Below are 18,738 nucleotides of genomic sequence, written 5' to 3'. Positions count from 1 at the left end.
ATGTTGAACAGTAGGTTGGACTATGTGACCTCTACAGGTCCCTTTTGACCTACATTTTTCTGCTGATCTAAATTCAAAGTAAAATGTAAAATAAGGGCTTATCTAAAAAACACATGAAAATAATTTTAATCTCGATTATTAATAAAATATATCATCCCATCTGCTACACAATTCACCACACATGGCTAAGTGGGTTCCAAAGGTATGTCTAGATTTCACTGGTGTGTGTACACAGCTGAATTCTTCAATTTGTTCTTTACACATTTTTTACTGTTAAATATTATGGGCTTTGTTGGTCTGATATGAATCCTGAGGAGGTTATTCTCCTAAAACTGAGGAAGTTAAGACTTGTCATATGTACATCAATTGAGCATGTAGAAATGAGTATCAGCAGAGCTTATCAGCAGTAGTGAGTACACAAAAAATTTTCCTTTATTTGTGTCTCAAATGCAGCGGTTTTAATATAACAAAACAAAACCAAACATACCAATGACAAAACTGCAAACCTTAATGACCCAGTAATTCCTTTCAAGAGAGCTTTTTATATGGATTTATTATTTCACAATGACGCTGCTCTTCGAGTTGAAATTAAAAATTTCTTCTCAGAGGCCAAAGTGCACAGTTTAAATAATACAAAATTCCCTCATTAAAGTGAATTATGGTCCTGTTCTTTCATCATATTACTGTGGAAAAAATCAGCTACTACAAATTTGACCAGAAACCTGTGTAGGACATATAGTGCAATACATTTTTTAACATAACCCCGAAGAGTCTAAATTGTCTGGTGTATTGTGATTTCTTTGGTTGTTTTATTTTTTCAGCTACTGCTAATCTGAACTGTTTTTAAGTCCAGTTTCTACATCTTACTATAATCTATACTAAGTATAGTTTCCATCAAAGACAGTCAAATTTTCTATTAATTCCTCATTTACTATATAAAATAATTTTTTCAAGTAATGCAAGCTACATACTTTTAAGACAGTTGTCCTTTCCATGATTAAATACTATTGGGAACAGCCATCTGTCCCACACAGTTTTATTTTCCAGACAAGTAACCATGAATTGTGCTTTTTTTGTTTCTTAGGTTAACAGGATTTCATCTTCCTCCACCTGTGACAAGTACAAAATCTGTATTTTCACTTCGCTTGACAAGTGACTTTGCAGTTAGTGCTCACGGGTTTAAAGTTTACTATGAAGGTAAGATATTTACAAAATATTCTGATTTTTTCCCTCTGATCTCTATACATAAAAAAACTAAACATGCCACAGAAATATAGAAAAATACACATATATAACCTTATCCAAGTTTCTATATTTGCTTTTCATGTAATCATTCACAGATGCATAGTCATACCTCAAACCAAAATATTTAGAACTCTACAATCTATAGTCCCATCCAGACACAATTACTTTATGATCTCTAACAAGTTATTTTAATTCTGAAAAACTGAATTATTATTGAGCAATTGTTATTGTTCTGGTCCTTCTGACACATGCTTATTCAAATTGATGTCAATTACTAGTTAGTCTTGAATTTCACTGGATAGTGGCATCTGCAAATTTTATGGATGGAAGCCTTCTCATATGCTTGCACAGGAAAAATGCTGACTCAGGTCTCTGAATTTACATAAAGCTATTTCTCTGTTGCAGTTTTCACAATTGTCTTTAGTTTTCACACGGACACCAAAGTTAATGAGCTGGAACATGTATTCCTGAAGTCCAGAAGTTCACAGTATTGTATATATACATTCCAGGAAGGATCTTGTTTATGATCAAATTCAGTATAGTAGTGTTTGAAGACTTGGTTTATATCATGCATTCATTTTTTAAACCCACTTCTTGGTATCAGGGACTAGGAACTCTAACAAGTTTTTATAAAATATAAACAGAAACTGTTGTCTTTTTTTCTTTGCTATAATGTTTTGTTTTTGGGGTTTTTCATTTTTGGATTCCTCCCCCCCCCCCCCCCCACACACACTTTTTTTTAAGGACACTCGGTGTAAAGACACTTGATTTTTCTATTCCCATGAAGTGTCTCTGTCTGCAAAGCCGGAGCTATAGTAAACTGCCTGGAGCAGTTCTGAGGCCATTGTTGTACCCTACTTGGTCCCATCTGCAACAAAAACTAATCTCTGAGAAAGTAACCTGCTGAGTAACACTTTGATAGCTAGAAAACTATCCAAAAATTGGTAATGCAATGAAGGCTGCTGTAAAAATACAGTCCAGAATCACTCTGTAGTAAAATGTCTTCAGCTGTTGATATCATTTACCTTCAGGTATGATGCATTAGAATTCTATTTCATATAGAAATTCCCTCATATATACCAAGATATGAAATGAAAAACATAAAATAACTTTCAGTTCCCTCTTGTTCCTTGAGTTATTAGGCAAAATAGCTGAAATTATTAAACTCTATATTTTGGGGGGGGGGTGTGTTGCACATAAAAGAGAAATTCAGGCTATATGTAAGTGGTTTTGTCTAGATTATAGCTACTCTGCAGTCTGTTAATTTTTCAAGCATTTGGTAACTCCGTTCATCAGCAGCATAATTAAAACTGTTATATTAAAATGCACTATGAAATTCCTATGAATTTTTAATTATGCAAATTATATGCTTCTCATGCATTAATTGAATTCATTATCTATGGTATCATCTGTCCTTATAAACAATTTACTGAAAGATTTTGCACTGCGAATGCTAACATACAACATACTATGCATCTCAGCTATGACAGAAAATAAAGACTAAATTGGAAGATCAGCTATAGACTTCAGCTTGCACATATGACTGACCCCTCACATAGTTCCTTTCTAGGTGAAAATAGCATGCTGATTAATAGAACTTGAGCTCCTAGGTCAGTATGAAGTCTGGGGAAATTTTACCTACAATCACAGAAATCAGCATTTTAGAACAAAACATAAACTTATTGCCTTGAACTTTTTCAAGTTCACCTTTTTTGAAACTGATGTTTTATTCTGTGAAATTAGGAATTTTCAAAACTGTTAGGCTGGATACCAGAGTTTTAGTTCAATAGAGTCTCCCTTACTACAGCCAGACCTACAGTTTTAAGACCTGAATCAAGGTAACTTCATTCAGTCAGTGAATTTTTCTTGGAATACTTGTTTTTTTCTGACTTCATATGAAGCTATCCTCTTTATACCTAGATAGCAAAGAAATGAAAACTCATTACATTACATTCATTTAATGCCTCTTTCCTTGATGTGAGGGAATAGATGTATTTAAATGATAATCACATCAGGACAATTTCCATTTCTGTTCTTGTACTCTTTGTGAACATGTATAACCCTGCAATCAACATTGTAAGATCTGGTTCTGCCTAGTACCCAGTTTTCAATAATTTTGATTGCCCAGTAGCTCCTTTTTAGCTTCTTGATGAAACGTCTGCATACTTAGTACCCTTAAATATCAGGCCTCATAATTTAAAGCTTCATTATGGATATGTAATTTGAAATTTAAGATAGAAATGATTAGCAGCCTGTCATTGCAATAAAGCAAAATGATAGAGGTAGCATGAGAGGATAGGATGAGAAGTAGTGACATACATCTGAATGGATTAGATCCAGTTGCAATTTGAAAAAGAAGGAACATACCTTTCATAATCAGAGATAATTTAAAACACTTTTGAGATGCTTTGAAATAGATTACATAGGTAGATGGTTACATGGAATCCATTACTGTTCACTATTTAGAGAAAAACATAAAATAAACAAAGCCTCTAAACATCTATTTTAGTAACTTCTCATCCTCTTGAGAAATTTGCAGTTGAGCTGAAAGTTGACAAGAAACTCTAGAGTAACTGACAGATTCTGTGGGAAATATGAATCTATGGTGGACTTTCTTGATCATAACAGATAGGAACATATTTGTTTTGTGATCTCCTGAGAATAAAAATGCTTATGAAAAGATATAAAATTATATCATTAATAGAAAGATTATTCTTGGCCACCATATGTAAGCCACTCCAATTGCATTCAGTCAAACCAAGTGCTCTATAGACCACAAAATATCAACTCTGGCCTGCTAAACATCAATATCATATGCCTCAGACTGCAATCTGTGTCCCTCCATTCTTCTCTCCTTCTTTCTCTTCTTCTTACCCCCTTTTTCTTTCCTTTATGTCAAGTGGCATATTTGAGTTATCTTTGGTACCATTACACACAAACTTCTTCATGTTCAGCTTCTTTATTATTCAGAAAAGAACAAATCTGATAAACATACCTCTCCATACAGCACGATATCGCTGAAGAAAAATTACTTCATGAGAGAAAACTGGAACAGATTACTCAAACGTAATAGACTTTATTTACAGTAACAACAGTAAATGGTGAGGCACACTAAAAATTAAGGATGGATTTTAAAAATACCCTGGAACTAATTTTATCACTGTCTAGTAACACAGCATTGCTGGTTGGAGTGAGAAATCGGAAGTTCTGAGTCTGCTGATTCTGTGCCTGTTTTTCTATTTTTTTCTGGAGAGGTTTCTGGGGAGGTTTTTTAGTAACTTTCAAGCTCTCTAAAACATGTATAGGTATTAATATCTGGAGAAGGAATGCTATACTTAATCTCCTATTTGATAATTTAAGCTAAATACAGTGTAGCTGTGCCCTTTATTTTATTTCTTGTGGGATAATTTGGTTTTGGAATAGAAGAGTTTGATGCACTTTTCCATTTCCTGTTATCCTAAGATACATAAGCAGCTTTATTCACGGAGAGTTCGGGAGGGGAAATACAGCTGCTGAGAAAGAAAGCAGCGTAGCAGCTTGGCTACACAGCAAAGGGGATTCAGTGGACCTAGTCCTGCGTTGAACAGTGCTTCCTTCTGTTCTCACTGTGGTATTTCACAGCTCTTAAACAGGTAGCTGACATTGCTAAAATCATTGGCTTCATTAAGAAATGGATTGCTAGAATTTATGGCAGTCTTTATTCAACTTAAATATGATGGACATTTTTGTGTTATCCTATTGGCCATGGCAATGAATAGAAAAATTTAATATATAGAATTTTCCTTATAGTGAAAACTCTGAATGCTCAGGAGTGAATTGTAAATATTTCTAATAGTGGTATGAAATATACTTTATCTAGTTTGTACTGCTGCACATAATTTTAAAGCTGAGGTATAAAACTGAATTATCAGACACTGTATAAGTAATGAAATGGTCTTAATATTTGTACAGGAGTGCTGCTATGGAGTTCAGAAATTCTGCTGAAATGTTTTTAAGAGGGATCTGAGAGCAATGTTAAAAATTTAAGAATGATCACAGCTTTATTAATAATGGGAGGTGGGGAAGCAAATAAGGGAGCAGATGGTGTTTATTAACAGAATAGGATTTCCATCCAGTGATTTCTGTGGACTTATCATGCATTTATTTCAGCAATATTAAGAAAAACTGGTAGCTGAAGTACAGCATTATTGAAGCAAATAGATAAGAAATACTAGTAGGACATATATGCTAGGATGTGGATGCTAAAAATAATTTTGGCTGTTGGTATAAAGCTAGAGAATGTGAACAAATAAGATAAACAATTTTTAGCTCTCCTGCATATCAGAATTCAGAAATGTGGCTACATATAATCTAAATCTTGGATTCAGGTAAGATTCATGAAGTCCTAGCTGTATAAAGCTAATAATATCACTGCTAGCTTAATATAAAATTTAAAGGAATACTAATGAATTATTGTTTGATGTTGGAGTGCTCTCTGCAAGAAATCCACTGAAAAATTGTTTGCCAGGTTGGAGTTGTAAAAGACACCAAATTCAAGCTGTAAGTTTGCCACCAAGATGATACCTGATGGTTACTCTAGGCTCTTTCTTTTTGCTGTTCACATTTTGCCATAACTGCTGTGGGTGTGGCTGGTCTCTGTCATTGCTTTGCTTCAACTGCCCCTTAATAAAAATTGAATTAAATTGAAGAGAGGAGAGGACAGGAGGGGAGGGCAGGGGAAGGGAAGTTCCAGGAAAGGAAAGGGGAAGGGTAAAGGGGAAGGATAAAGGGGAAAGGGAAGGGGAAGGGGAAGGGGAAGGGGAAGGGGAAGGGGAAGGGGAAGGGGAAGGGGAAGGGGAAGGGGAAGGGGAAGGGAAGGGAAGGGAAGGGAAGGGAAGGGAAGGGAAGGGAATATTTTACCTATATGCTGTACTGGTACCATCATTCTTGTATAAGTCCAGAGGAAGTAGAGAAAAAAATAGCTCTGTGGACTTAATCTGGTTAATTTTTATAGCATTTCACACTATTTTCTTGATACCACAACCACTCATTTCCACTCTGGAAACAAAGTTAGCTCCTGAAGACTTCAAGCTTTAAGAAAACTTTCTTTGATCTTACTGATCACTCTGCCTCACTTAGAAGTAAGACTTTTTAATTCTGATTTTTGAACTTCTAGCTACTGGCTTTTGTTCTGCTTTTATCTGCTAAATTATAGAGCCTTTATTATTAGCGTCTGAGTTCTTATGGAGGTTCTTAAGTGCTGCAATAAAATCTCAGACTTCAGAGTACTCTTTTTCTTTAATATGGGCTTTTGAAGCAGTAACATAAACTAATTTTCCAATGAATTATTTTCTGTCATTCTTCTGCATTTTCATCATTTTGTTACAGCTGTGTGAAAAAGGGCTCTGATCAGTACATTTTTCTGGCTGAGGCCTGCACCTGATCACCATAAGCTGTCCTATCTTCCTATTAATTTTTTTTTTAACTTTCAGAGCAGTCTGTCTCTGTCATGGATGTGTGAGGGTTAAAAGGGCTGAGTGCCAGCTACTGGGGCCAGGCTGGGGATGTAGGTAACCCTGGCCTGGTACCAGCTGCTGGAGAGACTGGGGTCTCCGTGCCAGCTACTGGAGTGAGTGGGGATCAGCTGCCACTCACTGGGGTGGGAATCGTGTGTGTCCCAAAAAACAGCTATCAGGAGGAACTTGCATGAACGAAGCAAGGGAGGGGCTCCATGCCAGTGCTTGGAGGAAGCCGTGTGACAGGTGCTGAGGCAGTGTGATGACAACTGTCTTCAGCTTCTCCACACTGGGTGTGCATGGGTCACTCACCTCCACATTTCCATCTGGACTAACCAGCAGGAAGGAGGTTCTGGATCTAGGGGGAGGTATCAGGAGGATGGGGAGTCCATGCTGGACAAGTATGCCAGTACTGCATGTTTACTAGTAAGCGTCAAGCTGGACCAGCCAGTGATGAGGGGACTCCTGGGGCCAGTAAGAGAGCCTGGAATCTGGGTGGGGTTGCCAGGCAGGCAGAGGGATTATGCTGGTACTTATGGGACCCGTGAATGTACATGTGCCCATGCAGTCAGGCAATTCTGTGTGTGTGCCTGCATGACTGGCCTCCTGTGTCTGCCAGACAAAGAGAGGGTTTGGCCACTGGGGCTCATGTTCAGCGGGTGAAAGCAGTGTCAAAGCAGTGTCTTGCCTGTGGCAGTCTGTAGCCCATCCTGTCGGTATCTTGTGAGTGTCTGTGTGTTTCCTGGAGTACTTAGCAGTGAAACTGGTAAAATCCACAAATGGGAAAGCAGCAAGAAAGTCCATTGGCTTGAGTTACATCCCAAGGCCACAAGCTGCCCCAGGTCTGGGCTCCTTTGGCCAAGCAAGGAAATGACCATATTTCAGAGCTGTGAAAGCAGTGGCCAGTTGCTGCTGAAAGCAGTGGCTACTTACTACATCCCTTCAGATGATTAAATGGGTTCACCAAGCATAGTTTGCCCTTGGTAAGTCTGTGCTAACTACTCCCAATTAGAGTCATTCTTTAGGTGATGGAAAATGGATTACAAAAATATGCTCTTAAGGCTACTTTAAGGAATTGAGGGAAGGATTATTTGTTTATAGTGCCTGTAGTAATCCCGCTTGCTTTCATTAGGACAAGTGTATCACTAATCATGAAGGACTACTGCTGACTGCTGTAATTTTCCACGGATTGTAGACAGTTTTTCAGTCAGGGTGGGACAGCTCTTCTGGTACCCTTGGGTGAATCTGTGAATTGAATATATCCAGCTTTTCAATGTAAACCCAGAACCAATTACCTCTCTCCTTCCCAATTGGACTGATACATGAACAGGTTACTACTTATGAAGAACGATGCACACAAGGCATGGAGTTCTTTGGCCTTTTTCAAACTGAATATTATTGTCTTTGCCATCTGGTGAATCTGCAATCTTCCCTGTCCTTTTTTTGCCACTAGCATACTTGTCGAGTCCCTTTGTAAAATCTATGAAACTCCTCCCTAGTGTTAATGCTCCCTTGGACTTTGACCTTGGTTTTGTTCCTAAGTGCCATTTCTATACACCTTTCTTTCTATCCACCCTTTTTTCCTTTTTTATTTTTCTGTACTTCTTTGCATTTCAGTTGATTAAGAAGTTCCCTTGTTAGCCTCATGAGTCATTTGCCAAAGTTCACTTCCCCTTAAAATAGTTGGGTTGTCATTTAAAAAAATCAGCCATCTCTCTGACTGCACTTCCTCCCCATAATTGCTTCCCAGGAGATTCTGCCTAACAATTCCCCAAATAAATCCAAATATGATATCTTAAAGTCTAGTGTCCCAATTTTAGTACTTCTCAGCCTTCCTTCTAAACCTGGGCTCAGTTTTCTTTTACGCCATAGTTAGGTCTTTGTCCCCTGAAACGAATGTTTTTAAAGGCCCTCCTTCTGAGTTAAAGATGTCTGCATATGATTATAATCTTATTTGTGTTGATCAGGCAGTTTCATTTCTTCCCAGCAGTCCTACTTTGTCTTCAGATGAGGTACTATGATTATGAAGCCCAAACCTGTGAAGACAACTGTTCAACTAGGCATTGTTCTACTGAATGCATTTGCAGCCAAAGCTTTTCTCCTAATCAGGACTGAAAGGGATACCAACACCTTAAGGGATCACATGCATCCGTTCTTCCCCTCAGAATCCCATATCAACCTTAGATCAGCTTAAGGTTTCCCTTGGCCCTGTTATTACCACTCAGATGAGTGAATAGCATGAAGTAGTGGTTGTGAGGCTGAAAAAAGAGCAATTGCTCTGTAAAATTATGTGCCTGTGCTCCAGGCAAGGAGTACTCAGTCCAAAACTAGAGGTCTAGAGCAGGGAACTGTGCCATGCAGCAGGGAATATCTGACCACTAGAAACTCTCAAAAGCTCATTATAGATGGCTGTGTCACTTCATTACCAGTACTCAAAAAGTACAGTTAAAGACTGTTTCTGCTGCCAAATATTTGTCATTCTATTTTTGGGAGAATATGTCATAAATTCATCTAAATAAATTTGTCATTCTCTTCCCTGTTCTTTTGTTTGAAAAATAATATATAATTGTTAGGAAAAAAGGTCATGCACATGTGACTGATTATACATCTAGTGTTTTATTCTACCATAATTAGCAGTTAGACTTTAGTGGTTGTTGAGTGCTAAATTTTCTTTGATAAATCTAAAAAAAAAAAAAAAATTGATTGATTAGAGAGCCACAGAACATGCATTATATTGTTCCAGACAAAATGAATGGAAATACATTTATTTGTTTTAACTTTTGCAAAAAAAGTCATTCTTTGAAAGTTAAAAACCAATGAATAACATATCATTTCTTCTGCCTTGAGAAAAACTTAATTACTGGGACAAAAAAAGATGTCTCTCCCTTAGTCTGGTAAAAATCCACTTGCTATTTCAATGTTCTGTTTAATTTCTTTCAGAATAATGTTGTTAAATAAGCCATATTTGTCAACTTATGGTACTGCAATTTATCATTTTGATACATGTCTCATATTGAAGCTTAACTAAGACAGTGATTAATTTGAAGTCTTAATTATATGCCAGCCTTACTTTAGCAGTTTTTTTCTTATATTTTCAATATAATTTTTCATTTAAATAATAATTGAGTATATACTGCAAGTCTTGAAAGAAATTTCCCAAGAGAGTCCAAGGTTTTCTTGGTGAAGTTATATTCTGCAGCTACTGGACTGTTAAGATAAGTACAGTACCCTGACAAAAGCAGATCTTAAGGCAATCTAATTTAAGATTCACATTTTGATCCCATGTCTAGACATGCAGTGATAACTATAATCCAATATAGCTGAAACAGTATTCTGCAGGAACCAGTATGTTCTGCTCATTAAAGTACCTAATTAAATGCAGCTTCATGTTTATAAGCAGGTGCTTCCTTCAAGTTTTAAGTTACAGCTCAATGAAATTTTGAAATAGTAATTCAGCAGACTTTGAAATATCCATACAATTAATAAAAATGAAACTGCTGCTAAGTACCACTTAGAACTACATGGCTTAATTCTTCAATCTGAATTTGGTTTTTGATAGCATTTTGGCTTTGATTTGTGATAGCTTTGACAGAACTTCTGTAGCAATAATATCAAAATACAGAGATCTGCAAGAGCAGGTTCAGTATGCCAGCACGCAATCTTAAAAACTCTTCAAAAAACAAGAGCTCTGCAGATGGAGAAATTTATTTATGAAAAGAACATAATACAGAATAATACAGAACTGTAACCTAAAAGACTCATTTTGTCATCCTAACAGATTTTCAAATTTGCAAGTTTTTCACATGAGTTAAATTTATATTTCATATTTGGATACTCAGATCTATAAAAGATAGTCATACTGTTGAGCACAAATTATGTGGCATGTAAAATTCTTGGAACTGGTGAAATTTAAGCATTCAGTTATGACAGTCACTAACATCATCCTGAGCAATACAAGTAGAATAATTTAATGGTGATTACGACAACAGTTTTATTTTAACATGAAGAGAAAAGCAATTGCTTACTCAGCAATGGAATTCTCTGCCTAATAAAATAAAATAAAATTTGTTAGAAGTGTATTTTGAAAGATATTTACTTTTTGATCAGCTCTAAGCAGAGAAATTCTCAATAGCCTATGAGGCCATCCAAGCAAACTCAGTGCAAATTTAGAGAGCTTTGATATGGGTGGATAATAATACCGTGAACTAGGTGGTCAATCAAATGCCTTAAAATTTGAAAAAAAAAGTTTAAATGATTGAACGTTCTTTATAATTAAATTATATTTTTATATATATGAAATAATTAAATAAAAGTAAAGAGTAATCTTCTCTCCAGAAGAGTCATTCTCCTTTGAACCCCTGAATATCATAAAGAAAGAGTCATTCCTTTGCCAGGTGACAATAGGCCTCTAATGTTTCATGGACCACCAGTGGTATGTTACAGCTAAAAATTATTTAGATAAATAAATACTATAGATGTATTTGGAAAGACCACAAAACATTCACAAAATTTTAAAAATTCTTTTTAAAATTTCAAAGCTAACCTATTTTTCTTAAACATATTTATTCTAAGAAAAAATTGATAAATTGATGAATTCGTGATTAAGTCTTGATAGTTTTGGTTTTTTTTTTTAATCCTAGAAGATTACATACTAAAACCCATTAGTACATTACATGTAGAGTGTAACGTGTAAAAAAGAATTTTCTGAAAAATAATACCAATGGAATAATTAAAAGAAAACCCATTAAAGTATCAGCTGAAGTTTTGGTGCAGAATTCTTATGCCTTCTTTTATTTTGTTTTTAATTTTACATTCTGCAGTTTCCCTGCTATAAAATAGCATCTGAAGTGTGTATTGTGAAAATGAAGAAGCCTGACATCAGAAAACAATCCTACTGCTTTCATATAAAAAAAAAATTAGAAGACTAGAAGACATCCTTATATATTTATTGCATGATTAAAGAATAAATAAAAATATTAGAATGACAAAAGATTTTTTAAAAATTGAATTTAGCATTAATGTTGTTCTACTCTTACTCTTTTGTCAGTGTGCTTCTAAGCAATGTGTTCTTAGTTCTTTTAGGACCAGATACCATTGCTAGTTGCAGCATTCAATTCCCAGTCTCTCTAAAGATATAATCAACACTGATGCACTTAGTGCCAGTTGTAGAGCTGATTTTGTGATGAAATATGCATCCTATGGGAAATGATTTGAAATCACAGGGTAAGAAAATGCTCCTAAACGATGGCTTCTCAACATGAAGTCTGGGTCTGAACTGATGATGTAGAAATAAAAGTCTGTGCTAAATGCTTATTATTCTCAGCACCCTGTCTTTCCAGATTACTAGTTAATAGTAAGTAGACAGATGACAAGAATAAGATGTTTATAGGCAAATATTTTTGTTAAATAACAACGTGCTGTGTCATCTTTAATTACAGTGTAGCATTGCTCAGTTCTGTACTTGTCACAGGTGCTCATACTGCAGGAAATAGGAATTTGTTATTCTGAGCATGAGGCATCTTCATTTGGAAAAACTTTCTTCTTCCACCTACAATTCTGCTACTGTCACACCTAAAATACATTCCAGCTTCACATATTATTGAGATGCCATGAAATACAGATTCCTCATCTGGTTCCAATCCCCAGGCATGGGCAGGGACACCTTCCACTAGACTAGATTTGTCAGAGCTCCATACAACCTGACATTAAATACTTCCAAGGATGTGGCATTCACAACTACTCTGGTCAGTTCCCACCACCCTCACAGCAAAGAATTTTTCACAAAATCACAGACTACTCTGGGTTGGAAAGGACTCACAAGGACTATTGAGTCCAGCTCTTAACTGAATGGCCCATACCAGGATCAAGACTGTGACCTTGGCGTTATTAGCACCATGCTCTTTTTCATAAAATCTAATCTAAACCCACAGTTTGAGTCACTTCTTCTTTATCAGTTAAGTACCTTTATTTATTTACTATTCATAGGATACCTCTTAAGTGCAGCATAAAATAACATTTAATAAAACCAGGAAAAATTGAGCAAAACTAAGGAGTTAATTAGAAAAGAAAGCAAAAGAAGAAATTCTTCAAAGATTAAAATGCAAAAGGAGACAGAACCTAAGCATTGATGAAACAAGTTTTGTTATAACTGCAAAGTGAAAGGAAGACTCTTAAAGCATGCGTTCCTCACATTATTATTGGCGGACAACACATTTCAATTTTGACCAATGGACCAAGACAATTACAGTACTAGAGAATTTTTCAGGGGGGTTACCATCAACTTAGTGAGATTAAGTCAGAACTAGAGAGCAGAAAAAGGAATTGAAAAAGCAGTGAAAAGGAAATTATTTTAATTTGATTATCTAATGTCACTATTGCTTTTGAGGTCCTACAGACTTCATCTGATTCCTATTGTCGTGTTTCTTTCTCCCTCTCTGCTCAGTACTCACCAGGCTATGTAGGGAGCAATCTCAGGGAAATAATATGATGAAAACAAATTTTGTTGCGTCTGTATTATTCCCTTATCCTTTTCTCTGGTCCAGCCTGGTGTATGGCTTAAAACTACCAGTAGGAACCCAAGCAACCAAAGTCATAAATGAGATACACACAACTGATGGTGTGAGAAAACAGCTCCATTGACAGCAGCACATTTACTTTAATTTAAAACATTTATCATATTGCATCTTGATGCAATATGTGTAATGCCGAGTGACAATAGGAGGGTGTAACAGTCTTGGAGCTGTAAATTGACTCACTAATTATCTGCGTTTCAATGCTTAAAACCTGCTGACAGATTTATTCACACAAAACTGATGCTTGGTGCTTAGAAGAAAATGCATCACAGTATTTTGGAATCTCAAGATTGTTTTGAGTTGAAAAGGTTCCAAGAAGTAAGTTTGTCATGTTTGGTTTTGGGTCTTTCATGACAGGATTATACAGCCTGTCTGTTATATTCACTTGAATCCAGTTTAATCACTATGCAGACTTGAAATGATAGATTAAAAATGAAAAAAATAAAGTCCCAAAGATTAAATTTTGTTACAGATTGAAAATAGTTACAAAAGAGAAACTTAAGAATCTTAACACTGTTTTTCCTTCTGAACTGTTTCAATTTTCCTTGAGATTGATATCTCTTTTTTTCCAATCTCTCATCTGGAATCCCTTTGGTTTTAAGTTTGGCTTTTCCATGTGAGATATTTCAAAGTATACTTTCACTACTCACTTCTATGGGATGGAGTTATTTGTCTTCTTCTGGCTCTATATTTTAGAACTTAAATCAAGTTTATTTATTTGATAGAATTTTATGAAGTGTCCATGAAAATGATTATATGCATCAGTCTTCACTGCCAGTAGTACTGCCAGTAGTACTGCCAGTACTACTTATAGAAAAAATGCAAAAGAAGGAAAAAAGGATACTGCCCTGTTTTCTGGCATTGGTATCCTTTCTTAGGAGTTTTTTTTTAAACTTTAATTTTAATGGCATTGTTTTTATAGCTCTCTCCTTTAATCCCAGCACACTATCTTGTAAGTGGCATTTTTAAAGACTGGTACATTAGTTTATAACTCCTATCATGTGTGAGGCATTAGGTGGTCAGGATTCACTACCCAAGTCTCCAATACACATTACAATATCCTGTATTGTCATTGCAGACATCCTGTACCACAGAGGGTAGAGGTAAACAATTCCAGAGTACTATGCCATTTTTTGTCCTTACTACTGGCTATAAAGTAAACATAAATGACTTGTAGGTGTATAGGTAAGTCACACCTGGCCACTCTGCAACACATAATTTTTTCTCATCGTTGTCATGATCGCACATATTTGAGTATTAATGTTTTTCACCCCATTCCCCAGAAATATTAATCAGTTTTGCACTATTTTCACATAGGTGCATGTGATATAGTAAAAAGCATAAGTACTTGTGACATTATTGCTGTTCCTGCCTTTGGGTCATAGAGGAGCATTGCAGTGACTCCTAGAGCAGCTGGGATTTGCAATTTGAGGCAGTGCTGACAGGCCGCAGCAGTATTTCAATTAAATTCATCCTGTCCTCATCAGAGCACTAAAGTCAAAACCTCTTCCATATTGCCACCCTCAACCAACCTGTCTGATCATTTCACCTGGTATTTGCTAGTGGATTTTTGCTTGTATGCAATGAAGGCAAGAGTAGCTTTCAATCTCTTTCTGAATTAGTTTGCTTCTTTGAAAGTCTGAAGCTAGGAAACTTATTCACAGAATTTACTTGGATTTGCTCTGTATTTAATGTTATGGTCTACATATCTGGCCTAAATATGTGCTTCTCTGTTCCTGATCAAAATTAGAATTTCATTACAGTTCATCTGATCTGTTGGCCCTTTTTTGTCTTTGAGAATAACTAAATTAATTTCATTTCATTTACCCCAGAAACTGCACAGAACTCTAAGGATGGTTATCAACTGATTTTACTTTAGGAACAAGATGAAGGAAATAGTTGTAACAGATAGGGCATCAATTGAAAGTCACCTGTTTTTTATTCTGTGGCAACAATTCAGTCTCTTTGTTTGGTATACAAAACAAATGTATATATTCTTATATATCCACATGTTAAAGCAGTAGATTTGTTAAAGGGCATTACCATTACAGTTTTGAAACAAATGAAAAGCTTTATTTCAAGGCTTGTGCTACAGACCCTTGTCTTTCTGGTAAATATTTTAAGATAAATCTAGTGCTGATTTTTATATTACAGAGAATATCACCTTCAGGATAAAAAAGCGCCAATAGCTTTTCTGTGATTCCAGTCAGACTCCTTTGAATATTTTCCTTTCTTTAGACCCTCATAAGTATGCTATACTCTTTTTTAAAAGAAAATATATCAGGAGCTCCTGTTCATGTCATTCATTTGGGCCTAAAATCATCTTTTCTGTTACTGGGTTGTTTTGGAAAAAACATTAGTAGAAAATTCTTTTCTTGTAACAGGATAAATATAAGCTTCAACTATTTGTTACATGATTCAACAGTGTGTCCAGGAAGCACTGGAAGTTAATAGCATACTGGGCTGCATCAATGCAAGTGCAGTCAGTAAAACAGGGAAAGCAAATTTTTCCGCAGCTTTTAAATCTGGAATACGGCATTCATTTTTGGATCCTCAGTGCAAGAAAGATGCTGATACATTGCAGAATGGTCAGGGAAGGGTCACCATGGAGCACTCATCCTTCAAGGACAGATGAAGGGAGATGTGCTTCTTCAGCCTGGAGAAGAGTTTCTGGCGACAGGGAGGTGTCACAGCATTCTTCAAATACTTGTGGAGTATTAGAGAGAGCTTAGAGAGAAGGGTCTTCATTGAAGTGAATGGAAAGACAGACATACTTACCAAAATCATCTAGAGTGGTTGTGGAATCTCCCCTTTGAGATCTATTTTTCTAGTTGACCCTGCTTTGAGCAGGAGGTTGGACTATAGCTCTCCTGAAATTTCTCCAACCTGGATTATTTTGAGTCTATACTAAGCAACCCATAGAAAGTAACCAAGAGTAATAATTTTAACTTTGTAGTTTAATATGAACATTGAATGTGCATTCCTGAAGGATTTATTTCCTTGCAAATACAGACAGATTTTGAAGTTGGTTTGACATAGATCCAGTTAAATGTAATTTTGTGGTCAGAGAAAAGCAAAGGCTGGACAAAGAACCTGAAACTGAGGGTCACTAGGTTAGTTTCACACATACTGTGTTCTCTTCAAGGGGACACAGTCCCACAGGAGCTCCACATGGGTAGCAGAGCCAGGGGCTGGTAACAGGGTGAGGGCCAGGCTGGAGATAAGCCACCAACACAGAGCTAAAAGTCCTTACAGAGCTAAGCCCAGTACATCACAGGGCCAAGGCATCTGTGCAGCAGACATCTGAAGGCTGGCTGGAGGGCACTGATGGATCTAGACTGGGATGAAGTGAGACTCCTGAGCCCATGGAAATGCACATCCCAATAGATGCTGATCAAGTTCTATTGCTGCGTTCACTGCCTTGGCATGTAATCTGCCTCAGGTTATTGAAGATATTTTTACTTTGTGTATATATATTTTCTTTTTTTTTTTTTTTTTTTTTTAACTGTGATAGCTGCAAGTGCACAGATCCTGCAGTTTTACTACATATCTTGAAATCTGTAAATAAACAGACATGCTCTGTTAATCTTTACTATATTATTCATTCTTTATATTTCTGAATTGACAAGTCAGAAATACCATCATGTCAAATTCCACAGGACAATAATTTTAACATTTATACCAAGGTGACTTCTACCTTCAAAATAGCTTAGATGGCATGATGAAAGTGTTTACAACACTAAATTTAATTTATCTTAGAGAATTTTTTTTGGACTTTAAATCATCCTCTGAAAAGGAAATATTTTTTCCATTGATTTTCTGGAAAGCATTGTCTTTTAATTTGAGAACTAAAATAGGAACCTAACACCATGAGGATCTTGATAGTAAGAAGGCTCCACAGAGGAATCTCGGTAGCCTGGATTGATGGGCTGACACTGGTTATATGAGGATCCACACTGGGGTCCTGCCCTCGGCTTAAAACAATCCCCTGCCCCACTAGAAGTTTGGGGCAGAATGTCCAGAAAGCTACTGGGTGGAAAAGGATTTGGAGGTGTTGGTCAACAGCCATCTGAACATGAGCCAGCATGTGCCCAGGTGGCCCAAAAGTGCAATGACATCCTGGCTTCTGTCAGGAGTAGTGTGGACAGCAGGAGCAGGGCAGTGAATGTCTGATATTGAGCACAAACAAAACTAACCATTGATATTGATAGTGAATTTCCTTTCTTTTCAAAATGTAATTTTACTACTTTGTTATATGGTGAAATGAACTTAAGTGAATTATATTTTGGATATTTTAAAAATGTCATCAATTTACATGTTATATTTGATAGTTGTGTAAAACACATTCCTACCCCTGAAAGGTTTGCAAGTTGAATGTGTCACAGACTATAAAATGGACAAGACAAAGGGCTGAGAGAGTATATTTCTACTATAAGTTTATAAACTTAGATTAAATGTCTAAATTACATTGCCAATACAGAATACCTTTGGAATGTTCATTACTCCTGGACCAGCATTAGAAAGTAAATTAATTAAATTCCATTAATTAAACCTGCATAAACTCAATGCAACAAATTATTTGCATACTTTTTGGCTAGTTTTTCTGGCCAACAAACAGCTCTGAAAAAATTAAATGTGGTTAAGTGGTTATCACTATCAATAAGGACTTGTGCCTTTTTCTGTTTAAACACTATTATTGCTACCCTGTGGCACATTAGCACTTTAAATAGATGACTCATTCTTTTAACTTTTCTAGAAGTGTTCATCTACTTCAACAAACCATTGAGAGATTATTAGCAGAACTTATTTGTCTGTGACTTGTTTTGTAAACTGCAGCAATTTAAAAAGTAAAAGGAAAAAAGCGCAATAGTAGTATGTATTAACAATAGTCCTAAAATTAAAGATTTTTTAATATTAACTTTTTTATTTTCTCTTCTTTCTTGTTTGTTTGTTTTTCTCCTTAGTAATGGTCAACCACTCTGTCATTTACTAGGAGTTATGTGATCACTGACTTTTTTAAGTGAAAAAAATCTCTGTAACTCATAGTACTATCATTAGAAATTCCACTGTAATATTAGACAGACCAAATTTGCAAGAGAATGGTTTCACATCCTGAACCAGAAAACTTAAGAGGTTGTCAGAAAGATTGAAATATGACAAAAAGAAACAATCCATATCTGGCCTTATCAAAGAGCCTCAGCTAGTGAGAAAATGAATTGTCATAGATCTGAGACTTTATGGAAGAACTGAGCAGTTCAAGAAAGATAATCGGATTATCGTGAACCTGAAAGTGTGTTGAAAAGATAATAGGAATGGAAGTCTACAAATTGTAGGAAAAAAAAATCTTCAGTTGATTTGTTGATATTTTAAAACAGAAAAGAGGAATTTAAAACTTAGATGAGTAACTCATTTTCCTAATAAGGCTC

General features: G+C 35.9%; 1 protein-coding gene across 3 annotated transcripts in view; it reads left to right on the top strand.

The window, feature by feature from the left end:
• Window positions 1-18,738, top strand: part of CSMD3 (CUB and Sushi multiple domains 3) — a 585,002-nt gene that overhangs the window by 109,178 nt on the left and 457,086 nt on the right. For all 3 annotated transcript variants that reach the window (XM_053983153.1, XM_053983147.1, XM_053983136.1), the window contains exon 3: window positions 1,085-1,197. In XM_053983153.1, the coding sequence (XP_053839128.1) occupies window positions 1,085-1,197 (113 nt within the window). The remainder of the gene's footprint in view (window positions 1-1,084; window positions 1,198-18,738) is intronic.

The sequence above is a fragment of the Vidua macroura genome, chromosome 1 (genome assembly GCF_024509145.1).
Source record: "Vidua macroura isolate BioBank_ID:100142 chromosome 1, ASM2450914v1, whole genome shotgun sequence".
NCBI lineage: Eukaryota > Metazoa > Chordata > Aves > Passeriformes > Viduidae > Vidua > Vidua macroura.
This window is presented reverse-complemented; position numbering and strand designations above follow the sequence as displayed.